Source organism: Nesoenas mayeri (genome assembly GCF_963082525.1).
Source record: "Nesoenas mayeri genome assembly, chromosome: 9".
Taxonomy (NCBI): domain Eukaryota; kingdom Metazoa; phylum Chordata; class Aves; order Columbiformes; family Columbidae; genus Nesoenas; species Nesoenas mayeri.
In genome coordinates, this window is record NC_137557.1 from 12,524,615 (window position 1) to 12,537,561 (window position 12,947).

General features: G+C 40.6%; 1 protein-coding gene across 1 annotated transcript in view; it reads right to left on the reverse strand.

Moving 5' to 3' along the window:
• FNDC3B (fibronectin type III domain containing 3B) overlaps nt 1–12,947 on the reverse strand; it is a gene marked incomplete at its 5' end in the record, with an annotated part of 152,763 nt that overhangs the window by 77,865 nt on the left and 61,951 nt on the right. Inside the window, 2 exons of the mRNA XM_080349549.1 lie at nt 7,581–7,868; nt 9,835–10,078. Of these exons, the coding sequence (XP_080205675.1) occupies nt 7,581–7,868; nt 9,835–10,078 (532 nt within the window). The remainder of the gene's footprint in view (nt 1–7,580; nt 7,869–9,834; nt 10,079–12,947) is intronic.

Genomic DNA, 12,947 nt, shown 5'->3' on the forward strand with positions numbered 1-12,947 from the left:
ATCTATAAATTACATAAACTCTTAGAAAAAAGTCTCAGATTTCAGTCTTTTGGATTTGACTGTCAGTTGCAGCAGAAGCTGCGGATTCTTGAGATAATACGAAGATCCTCTGGGGGAAGAGGTTGTGCCTTACGTCATTCGGCACCGACTTCTCGATAAATCACGGAGCAGATATCTTATCCAGCTCCCCGCACCAAGGAGATCCTGCTGGCAACACGAGACAAGGCAGGGATGAAAGCAGATGAGAAGAATAGGAGAGTCTGCACGGGTTGATCAGGACTGTGAAAAACAGCCTTGGGGAAAAACTCCAGCCACCAAGGACTTCTAAGTCACCAATAATGTCGAAGGAGAACCTTGGACACCGATTTCCCCAGTTTTCGCTAGATACACCCTGCACTTCCCTAAGCAGACTTGCAGCTGCGTTTCTAGCAGGCTAGCACACTTATGAAGATTAGGGAGCTTCAGCTGAGGTTTATTTTGTCTGAGCTTCTGTGTTGAGACTGTAAATGTCACCAGAATCATAGTCACCCATTCTGCCCCATTTGTGCCTCAGAGCCATGGATGCCCAGGAGACCAACTCCTCATGACCACGCTGGATCACATGGATCCACAGCTACCCTGATGGTATGTTTGCATTCCAGCTACAAAAAGTCTGAATGAAACCAAGTTTGACACATTTTTTGTTCACCTCTAAAAGCAGCTGAGACTGAAGATGGGAGAATATTGAGCAACTAAATTAAGAGATGATGCTCCCATTTAGTCAATGAGGAGAATCTCTTATCAACAACTTCTGGTGCTTGAGTTATGAAGCTGGTTCTTTGGTCTTTCAAGATAAGTGGATAAAAATAGAGTGTGAATATCTGCTCTTTCCCTGCCCCAGACCCCCAGTTGGCAGGACCCTGTGCTAACCAAGCACAAAACATCCTTCTGCCAGAATGCGCCAATTGTGGTGTGAAAGCAGGTAGGACCGGCACGGCCCTCAGGCTTCTCCTAAACTTTGGTTCTGTACCGAGGATGCAGCAGGAAAATACCTCCATGCTCCCAACATTTCACATGCTGATGGACTTTGATAGGCTAGTAAATTCCTGGAAACTATTTTTGCATGCAGTACAAAAGAAAGAAAGAAAAAAATCCAACTCTGCGAAAAGAGTTGGTCAATATGCACCAGAAGGAATTACTTAAAGCAAAATGCTGCTGGGTTTGGAGCTCGGCAAAACAAGGGCTCAGGGAGGGAGGAGGTACTTGCTTTCCAGAATCACTGGTATACTTGTGGTATTTAGCTTTTACCTTTCTTCATCAAAGCCCCATGATGCAAGTTTCAAGTCGGTGGAGAAAAGAGAGATTTGTTTCTCTCCCTCAACACAGTGACTTTCTCGGTGATGCTGGATATCCATCTTGGCAATTATTTTTGCTGAATAAATTAATTATAAATAAGGCATGGCTTGGATAAATTCTTGCATGCATACAGATTGACATGAACTTGGCAATGCACTTTACTTGAACTCTGCATAATGTCAATATGTTTCTAATATACTCATCAGTCTATACAGAGCTCACTTAAGTGGCTACTTATTTGACTATTAAGTAAAAAAAATGTTTAGTAAATATTCTGTGTGGCCCAGCTAATGGAATTGACTCTGGCACACAAAGGTATTTTCTCGGCAACTTAACACCAGAAATATCTGAAATTCATAACCATTTTGTTTTCTGCCTGGACCAACAATTTCACAGCCCATTATTTTAGGGAATATACAAAACATAAAGTATGTTTAAGAAGTAGGCATGTTTCCCAATAGAAACAAACAAAACCACAAACTCAGTCATGATGGGAGAGATAAAGTAGAGGCAGGAGAATATCACAGTGGAAATTCCCTCGTGTCACAAATTAACTGTGGTTTCTCAAGTTCAGACTAGTACCCTAATTAATGCATCCTATTTCCTTTCACTTATTAAAACTAAGATAAACAGCATGCACACAACACACAGTATATATTTCTAATTTGATGCAAGTCTAAACAACTCAGCCAAGTAGTATTATTTGCTGAAACCATTAAGAAAATGCAGTAGGAACACTAATGCTATTCTGATTTCCTAAGTGATGCCGATCTATACTGACGAGATTGAACACATCTCTGTTTTCAGTAAATATTGTTTCACATTCCATTACTTGGTATAATACTAAAATTTGCTTATCCTGACAGATGCATTTTAGTCTTCAGAGTGTTTTTTTTCCTTGTTACCAATAAAATCACTGTGTTGGTTTTGACAGGTTGTCTTCAGAACACAATTCTGTTAAGTCTCCTCACATTATAGAAGCAAATACATTTAGGGAAACCAGGGATGGTGCACTTATGTGGGGGTATTTTGTACGTCAGCAGAAGAATCACGTAAGACAGATTTTGTCTGGAGAACATTTCTACATTGTTATAAAAAGGGTCTTTATTAGTATGTACCTGGCGCTAAAAGAACACAAAAGTCACGTATACTGCCATACTGTCGCTCAGCCCCTGTGCTTACACAGACCAAAAGTGACAAACTACTCTTTTAACTTTTGAATCTATAGGATATATAAGTACAGATACATACACAGCCCAATTAGCTTGAAAAACAGATTCAGGACCAAAATAGGAAAGAACTGACAGGATCTAGAATGAGTAAGTAGAGGAACTTCGCCTGGTTCCTGTCTGCATTGAATCACAGCTCCCTCAATTTCCCTTTAATTCACAGGTTCTGGATTAAAAAAAGCTTGATTAAAAAAGAAAACAAAATACACAAAAAAACCCCAAAAACCAAACCAACCAATCACCAAAAAATCCCACAACCAAAAAAACCTAAAATCCACAAAAATAGAAAAAAAAAAATCCACTTTTCCTAAACATATTTAAATATTAAAAAGTAGAGGAGAGCAGGATAGGGTTGTATCAAGCAAGCATCAGCTCTGCTCATTCCATATGTTGTCACCCACTCTGTATCCCCACATGGCTCAGGGATCCTTGCTGGTACCAGCCCAGGCTGGCCACACCAGTCAGCTTTATTTCATTTCAGAACTTCTGATTTGCTGAGTTCAGTGCTTTTAAAGACGTTTTCAAATTAAAACCATGTTATCTTGCTAAGCCCATTTTCCACATGTTCCTGACACATTCACCTCAAAGAAACAAGCACACAGAGTGAGCCAAATCTGCTGAGACATGTCCGTCAGGATGTAGGCAGGAGTATGAGCATCTGAGGCAATGGTTTTCAGCTTTGGGAATACCTGAAAGCTGCAGCAACGCACAAAATCAGATTTACAAAACCTCAGTGATAGGAAAGCAACATCTATGAGTTTTTAAGCTGGCCGTATGCATATGACAATGGTAGTACAAAAGTTTATGATCTATCTATAGCCTGCAGCAACTCTTTGAACTATTAAATAATTCAAATATTTTTTTTCTCCCTTCTCCATCCATACGCAAGAGATCAACTGCTCAGAGTAACAGAGTGGACACCAAGTCAGCACTTGAGCACTGCTTTGGGCAGCTGTAAAGAAAGTCAGCTTCTCAAAATCACCACAAAACATATTCTTTATGGAACGCTGACACAAAGGTGCACGTGAGTTCCCCAGAGCTGCCTCTCTGCCCAGGCTGGGTTGTTTATTCTGGCACCCAGCTCCCAGCACCCACCCAGCTCCTGGACAGGATGCACAAAACAATCCGTCTCCTGCTTTCTACTTTTACCCATTTGACATTTAGTTTTGGCTATCTTAATCCTCATCCAAGTTTGAAGAACTTGAAAAGAGGAAAAAAAAAAAAAACAACACAAAACTATCCGATTTGAAGGGGAAAAAGAGAGATGTTTTATCAGTAAATAGGCAAAAGCATTCTAAGAATGCTTAAAACTGCTTGAGTTCCCGTAGTACTTGCAGCCACACATGAAACTTCTCAAACTACCAGATCATTACATGACCATGAAGGGAACCACTGAGTGCATGAGAAGGAAGTGACTCAGACTGAAATCCATAAAGGACAGCATGAATGGGACAGGATTTCCGCTTACAGCTCTTTTTACATGGCAAGGCGTCTCCATTAAAAAAAAAAAAAGAAAATACCCACAACCCAACCTTGATCCCTCCTCTCCCATTCAAGTTTTAAAACAGCCCTGCAGAAAAGCTACAGTTTATATTTTAAATCAGAATCCCTACTACATACCTCCAAGTCGTCTTCTTGACCAAGACAGTGTCCATCCTCCCACAACAAGTGCTCAGAATAGCTGCTAACTCTTCAGACAATTATTAGCCTCGTAAGATATCACATAAGTTTCTTACCCCCCCCAAATGGCGTATTTCCAGCCTAAACGAGAAATCTTTATTTACAAGTACACCTCCCATCATAAAGACACAATGTTGGCAATAGAAAAGGCCAGAGGAATTGTATTTATATCCCCAATCTTTAATCTCCCTACTAAAAAGAGCTCCTGACGCCATGCAAGAGGGCCAGCCTGGGACAAGGGCACATAGTAGAAACACCGATGTATTTTTAATGTACCATCATGCTGTACGGAGCACAGAGTGGCATAGGGGAGCACATGCTGAATCCACAATTGTAGAGGTGACTGAACCAAAAGTACTCCAGAGTCATTACCTGATTTTAGTACTACTCACAATGCTCCTACCCCATTTCTTCTAGAAGTGCTGAATCAGCCTTTTGGAAAACACCCGGTTCTTTTAACATTGGAAAAAACCAGTAAATTATTGACACATGGCAGAGTTTTCCTTGCCTTCCCTTAGTTCAGTGCCATGGGCATAATACAGGCAATGAGTGATTATTTGATGGAAAAGTACATTTTTAACTATCTCAGGTCTCGTGATTTATGTCATACATTTTCTTGGAAAAAAGTAGAGTTTTCCTTGTATTGTATGCTATAATCTGTAATAACCTCAGTGCAGCTGCAGCAGAGGTCGCTTGGAGTCGCTCAGCAAGGAGCAACACACCCCTCAAAGAAATTACTACTGAGAAATAAGTAGCGGGACAAGCATTTACTTAAACACAGAGATAGCAAACGCAAGAACAGAAATGCCTGTTGTCCACCTCCCCGTCACAAATGCCACCATGGAGATGCACAGCATTTTCTGCAGCAACTGGGATTTTGGGTGTGCAAGTGTCTGCTCCAGCTGTGTACGGGGCTCCTCCAGCCCCATCAGCTCCGGTTCTCCTTCACATTGCTCTGAGTTTCACTCTAAATTCGTACATTCCTACTTGCCCCTTAAGAGTTTTTTGGCTAAGTGGTTTTCTAAATAAAGACTTTTATTCTCTACATATTTTATATATATATATATATATATATATATATACACACATTATAGACTTTCCAGACTACTCTGCAACTTTGGAAGCAGCAACACAGAGCCATCAAATTTTTAACTATTAGCAGGCTTGAATCAACACACGTCCAGAAAAAGTCTAAGTTTAAACAGCTTTGCTACTTACCACTTCCGATACATTCTTTTTCTTGGCTATTCTAAATGCTCTGTCATTTTAGCAGCATGAATCAAAATTATCAGCTGTTCCCAGATTGCTTTTAACTCTCAACCCAGCTACCTGTATGGCCATGTTAGTCAGGTACCAATCCATAAATCCCCAAATAATGAAAGAATAAACAGAGAAGGTAAATATAAAGCAGCAGATATGATTAGAAGCTTATAAATATCAAGTGGAAACTTATTGTAGGGCATTTCTTGGTGGAAGCCATTACAAAACCTTCATGACAACCTTTCTGCTGACACTGGCGTATGGGCATACGTGCAGGACTGTAACAATAGACTTTGATGTGAAAAAGCTCACTAAGAGTCCACAGTATTTTTTTTTCTTTTAATATGAAAACATATCTCCTATTCCTGCTTTGGCCATGACCTTTGCTGTAGAGCAGCCTGACAGCGACTTCAGAGCTGCCACCCCTGGGCGTAGATGCAGAACCTAATTTTAAAACACCAGTGAGTTGCAGTTATCAGGAGGGTGGGACAACTGTTGCTTATTTGCATGGTCTCCTCCTATGGACTTTTTCACAGTTTGGGGGAAGACTCCATTATTTGCTGTTCCCAGTTTTAAGGTCCTCTCTGTCTGACAGACCAGATGTGCCACAGCCATGACTTCACTGATTTTTTTTGAATGTTAAGAGCACTCACACTCCTCAGCTGCAGCACAGCAGACTGCTCCAAGAGAAAAAATTAGATAAACACAGGGTTGCAGGAAACCCTTCAACTAAATATTTTTAAATTAAATATAGATTATTTCAAAAGTGATCATCCAGCCTGACTCAGTATCTACTGAAACTATACTGCAGTTTAGCTGTTAAGACTACATTTTATTGCAGGTCTTTCATGCAGGTGCCTCATGTATTCCACCACAGACTAGAGTAAAAAAAATATATATACAAACATAAATAAGAATGTTAAATGTTTAAGCTGATTGACAAGAAATAATTACGAAGTCTACGAAGTGATTCATTTTGTTGGAATAAAGCATTCCTATATGCAGCTCTTTGCTAATTCTAAACATCCCAAAGCATGGCTGCAAATCCTCATTCCTTACCATGCCAGCACTATTTTTTCCCCTTCAGCTATCTGTTAAATTACTTTTTATGGGTATTTATTTCAGTTACGTCTCACAAGTAAAAGTACGCAATCAAATAAATATATACAATATATAGATAATGGAAAAAAACTATGTTGTATGCATAAATTCACTTGAGAGATTTCATAGTGTGCTAGATGATAAGTATCCTAGATGTATTCGGTATAAGCTTGCTTACTACCTAAAAATTTGCTCCATCAGTTGCAGTTGTAGCAGTCAAAGAGACAGGCAGAGAAATGCTGAAAGGTATAATGGGTTATAGGAAGTTACTGAGTGAAACTTTGGTAGAAATGGCTACGTGCAGAATGACTTGTGATAAATGAGATTTGATTAGATGAACGACCCAACGTTTTATGGTAAAGTTTAAATTATTTAAATTACAAGCCTCTGCAAATGTTGAAAAAAAATTATTTGAAAAGTAGCGAGATTTGACCACTAATCCCAATGGCTAAGATTGAGCAATTTCTTCTTAAATTTCTTCTGTTTCAACTAATCCTACTTCCATTGAATTTCCACATAAACAAACTTGTCTTTTCAGCAATTGCCTCTAAATTTTCTAATAAGTTTAGTGCATTTATGCAGATACAAAGTAGTGGTACTTAGTAGTCAGGTTTTGGTTATAGCTCAATTGTCCATGAGGATTTCGGTGAATTGTCAAGATCCCTGTATGAAAAGCAAAAGAAAACCAAGAACTTGCCCATAAAATGCAGTTCTGTTTCCAACAGATAAAAAGAGAATGATGGTGCATCTACTAGGGAGTAGCCATGAAAGACGGGGAGGCAACTGGTTCATCTTACAAAAGAAATACAGTACAGCAAGCTCAACGTTTATATTTAAGTTCACACTGTATTAACACTGTCTTTATGTGTGGGTGGTAGTGTTTTTTGGCATAGTTACTAGATCCATATACAGGCGGTCGTAAGCCTGAGAGGTGCAATAAAAAAGGAATTAAAAATAAATAAAACTGTCTTTTACCATGCGGGTCTTGTTCATTTGACTTGGGGCTGCTTCGTGCTCTGCGCTCCGGTTTCTTCACTGCCGGAGCCCCCCCGCTGCTGCCGTTGCTCGCTCCGTTGTGGCTCTTCGCGTAACCATTGTACACAGTGGCGCAGCTGCCTATATGGCTTTTGTAGATGGACGAAGGAGGACTATTCAGACGGTTTTGGCGATCGATCTGCCTGTCTTTGAGTTTTTTGTGCTGTGGTTTGCTGTACTGATCTTCCCTGGTAATATAGCTGGACATCCCATATAGTGGTATGATTTCTGAAACAAAAGAACTCAGCCACGTTAACTCAGAACAACAATCACTTGAGTTTTTTCAGGAAACCAAATTCCTGGCCATCTCCAAATGAAACAATGCCAGATTTTCCTGGAGATAGATTTTACAACAAACCAAAGATTTCTTCCTTAAAAACGCTTTTTTGCAGGACTGATCAATTTTTTGTATCATATTAAGTGCGCTCATTTGCTGTTAGAGATTTTAAACTCATTGCACAAGCACATATGAACAAATAAAATACAGCAATTAGAGAAACAAGATTTTCCCCTCCTTTTCAGTCTTTGTGTTTCAGGAACACAGATTTCAAGCAAAAACTCAGGCAGACTGATATTTAGGAAAAAGCCTTCATAATTTCACAGCAATTTAGGAGTTTCTTCCCCAGGGCCTGACTGGACAGAATAAAGCAAGATGCCCTGGTTTCAAGCTGCCATCACCAATTATATGCGGTATAATTTCCCAATATAATAGACTTTACGATCATGTCAACTGTGCCTGCCTAAGGAGGGAAGTGCAGCAAGAAGTGGAAGCTTTGGGTAAGTAAAGCAGTCTAGAAAAAGCTTGAGAAATATATGTACACCTCAGACACACTTCATTAAACACAATACCCTGTTCACTGCCCAAGAATGACTGTCTCCAACCTAAGACAGGTCAGCTTGCAGGAATCAGAGTATTTTCTGCTTTTCTCTATAGGTCAGCCTTCCTTTTTGCACTCCGAGTCTGAAGCTTGAACAAATTCACATCAAAATTATAGTTTTGCCTTTGTTAGCACAGTAACAATTGATACTCAATATATTCTTCATATTTTCTTTAACATCTGTTCAGAAGTTATCATATAAACATCTGAAGCAAACAGGCATCCTACCCACCTGTTGCAAGCCTTATTTGTAAGCTGAGATTGCTATGTATACTATATGATAATCTTCCAGGTTGTTTCAACTAGCCAGATTTTTTTCTTTCCTACTTCAGTGTGTCTTGGCCTTCACCTTTCCTCATCTAGCTACATGATCATAGTTATATTCTTACAGCAACTAACTGCCTAAAAATCAGCATGCTACAATGTTGCTCAACAGAAGCTTCAAGGGGTAGCATCCATTGACACCTCCCTTTCTGTCTCTTCCTTCCCACTCCAGCAGAATCTCACTTCTGGTAATATGGCTTAAACATATTCTTTAGAAAGGGTCTCAGGTCCAGTTAGTTCAGTGGCAACGTTATACCATGAATCTTGAACTGACTTATATATTATACATCTCAAGCAGCTTTGCCGATTACTTTTTGGTTAACGCCCTCTTTCAGATTACACAAAGACTTATCTCCAGGCCAGCAGAGACACAGCAGTGCATAGTTCAGACAGAAATATGCCCCTTTCACTCCTTTTCTTTCCATTATTTACTCATGGCCTGATTAGGGTTGCCATGCTACCCTCTGGTATCAGACAATGCTTTTCAGTGACTTACTGCACAGTCTCAACCAGAACAACAAACAGAAAAAGCCTGCTATTTCTTAGAAAACCACGGCTGGGGGCAGGAGGCACATTACAGCCAACAGGAAGCGATGTCCCGCTTTTCCCACTGGGAATGACTGCGACAAGCTGTGCTGAGATCCAGTCCTCCCCATCCATCCTCATTCCCAAGGCAGGACTGACACGCTATTTCTCTGTTTTTTCTATACAATGCTGCATCCTGACACAGTACGAGTGGCTGGCATGACTCATGTCCTCAGTTTAGAGCATGGGATGAGATACTTTTTCCCCACTATATTTACAAAGTAAGTTATAACTGGTTTTGTTTCTGCAACCTAGTGTTGCAATGTAGGATTACCCTGTGTTGCTGCACTCTTGATGGCTACAACCCCCTGCTCTGGATGTCAAACAAGGTTCCATCCACGTAGACAAAGCCACTCTACAAGTTCTCCAATTAATACTGCAATACCAGTATCTTCTGTCCAGCTCACCTTGTTCTCCATATATTGTTGGGGGAAGATGATGCTGTGGGAAAAACTGTGGTGGCATGTCCCCAGGTCCAGTGACAGGAGGATAAAAAGCTGTGTGAGAGTTGTGAATAAAATGGGGATGGTGGGTCAGGTACGGAGGTAAGTGATGAGTTGGAGAGATGGCTGAAGGATAACTGGGAGGGTAACACTCTGGAGACTGGGGGGTAACCACCACCCTCCGGACACCGGTGTTGTCTTCTATGACCTGGAAGAGAAGGCGGGAAAATGAGCATGTTATGCAGCATCTGAACCAAAAATATTTTTAAAACAGAACTGTTTACAGTTTGTTCTCCCCTCAGCAAATGGTTGGTCCTTAGGTTTATTCATGAACACATTTCTAAAATTAATATCAGCAGAAGTAATCATAGTGGTGATGTGGCTTTTCCTGGAGACTCAGTAGACCCACACTAATCACCAGGAGACTTACTGCTGCTCCCGATAACTATGTGGTTAAGAGATAAATAACCTGTATTTAGAGAGTAAAACAATTAGGAAAGGAACAGAAAGCACCAAAACAATACTTATTGGGACCAACTTTACCTTCTGCCCATAAAATTTCTACCACTGATTTTGACAGCAGTTTCAGTGAGTACAGAGTTAGTAATGCTTGGCAATGAGCTGGCACTGCCACTGCAGGGAGGCTGCATGTGTGCACAGACAGGTCCTCTACAGGAACCCCTTCTGTGGACACACAATTTTCAAAGAATTGCTCTGTTCACAACAGGTATCTATGCAAGACATATCATATGGCAAAAGGTTTTTTTTCTGTTACAGACCTGGTCTGTACGTCTGTGGAAATCAATGCTGGAATATGCATAACTTGGCCCCAAATGCCATAGTCAGAGCATGTAAAAACAGATGTAGGAAAGTGGAAATGTGCTTAGGCCGAAAAAAAGGTTTTCAGCTTATAATTTTTCCAGAGCTATATTTCTGAAGAACAGTCAACCAGCCAAAATTCAGTCCAGACCTAAGAGCCAAGCTTTTCTGGAAGCTTATTAAAAAAAAAAAAATCTGCCATTTCTGGAACATAAAAATACAACTGTGTAAGAACAATTATTATATTAGCATCCTTTTGATACTGCAAATTGACACGCAAAAGGTAGAAAAGCACAAAGGAAGTAGAATTTAGTTTCATGTAACAGGTTGTTACAAACCTAACTTTTTCTAAACTGACACACAGATAGAATAATATACATGATGAATGTGTTATATAAGTGAATGTGCATCAAGGGCACCTGCCGTAAGATGCTGCTGCTCTCAGATTATTGCCACCAACATTAGCTGGAGTTATCTACCCCCCACAGCAAAATCGGAAGAAAAGACCCTGCTACGCTCCAGTGACTCCCATTACATCATGGTGTCTTAGCCTAAACCACAAAGAAAATTTGTTTATGATCATCCTAAGACACCTAGGTACTAGAGAGAGTGCAGAAGAGGCGATGAAGCTGGTAGAGGAGCCTGGAGTACAAGTGTGATGAGGAACCTCTGAGGGAACTGAGGCTGTTTAGCCTGGAGAAAAGGAGGCTGAGGGGAGACCTTATCGCTGTCTACAACTACCCGAAAGAAGGTTGTAGCATGGGGGGGGGGGGTGTTTGTCTCTTCTCCCAAGTAACAAGCAATAGGACAAGAGGAAATGGCCTCAAGTTGTGCCAGGGGAGGTTTAGATTGGAGATTAGGAAAAAATTCTTCACAGAAAGGGTTGTCAGGCATTGGAACAGGCTGCCCAGGGCAGTGATGGAGTCACCATCCCTGGAGGTGTTTAAAAGGTGCATAGATGAGGTTCTTAGGGACATGGTTTAGTGCTAGAGTGAGGTTATGGTTGGACTTGATGATCCTGAGGGTCTCTTCCAACCGAAATGATTCTATGATTCTGTATACCCTGAAGTGAAGCAACTCTGCATGGCATGGGCACACTTTTTTCTGCTGCAGAGGGACGAGCAGGTTGTCACAGGGTAAAATATAATGAGTATTAGCTGACCAAATGCCCTCCTTAGGCCACGTGTGTTCTAAAGTTGTAAGAATTTACGCCTGTTAGCTATGGGCTGCAACCACATACATGGCCAATTTCTGTGGGCTGGCTGGCCTCCTACAGAGCCTCACTTGTAATTGATGTTTGACATGAAAAAAATGCATTGCTTGCTATGCTGAGCAACCAGAATAGGAGTTGTTTAGCTTAACATATTTGATCCTAACTTCTAAATTTACAGCCCCAACTAGCAATTTGTCATCTGCTAGCTTTAAATTTCGAAGACTTTACAGAGTCTTCAAAAGACGGCTGAACCTCAGAGATTTAGACTATCACACCAATTTAACTGCTGCATTTTCAGGCCTCCCACCCCTGCTACTGTTTCTACTCTGCCTCCTGGCACCAGTTCTGAAACCTGCACTCCAAAACCCAGAGAAGAGGAAAAAGCTATTCCATTTAGCATATATAGGATACACAGAACTACTTATTTAGGACCATGTACAGAAATGCTGGACTTCACTGTCTTACATTTGGATCACACTCTAATTTGAGACAGCAAGCTTCTACACCCTGATGTGACTGTTTTTCATCATGGTTTTCCCTAGTCCAAGCCTCAAAGATAACTTGAGTCTTCCAAGTGGGTATATGCTCTTATCTTTGCATCTAGACCAGGCTACATGTGTATTTTGTGCCCTAGTGAAAGACAAATACGTTAAAGAACAGAAAGTTTGTACTCTGTAGCAGCACTCAATGTAAACCCATATTTAAAATTATTAGGATTTCTCTTTCTGAACTATCTTCTAGAGAGCTACGTGGAAAGCTCAGACTTCCTTCAAATACCTTTTTGATGAAATTATCCAACTAGATGAAACCATAAAACACCAGCAGTAGTGAGAGAAAAGGCAGAGATCAGGGGATGAGTCAGCCTTCCAGATGACTTTCATCAAAAAGCTAAGTGACCAACATTAATATCTTTTAGTTCTTTCTTCCCAGGCCACGACTGCTGACTGCATTCCTGTTGCCTCATGTCCCAGTGTTCCAAATGAATGCAGAAACTCAGGAGACCTTGCACAAAAAACCAACCCAAAACCAAACCAACCAACCAATG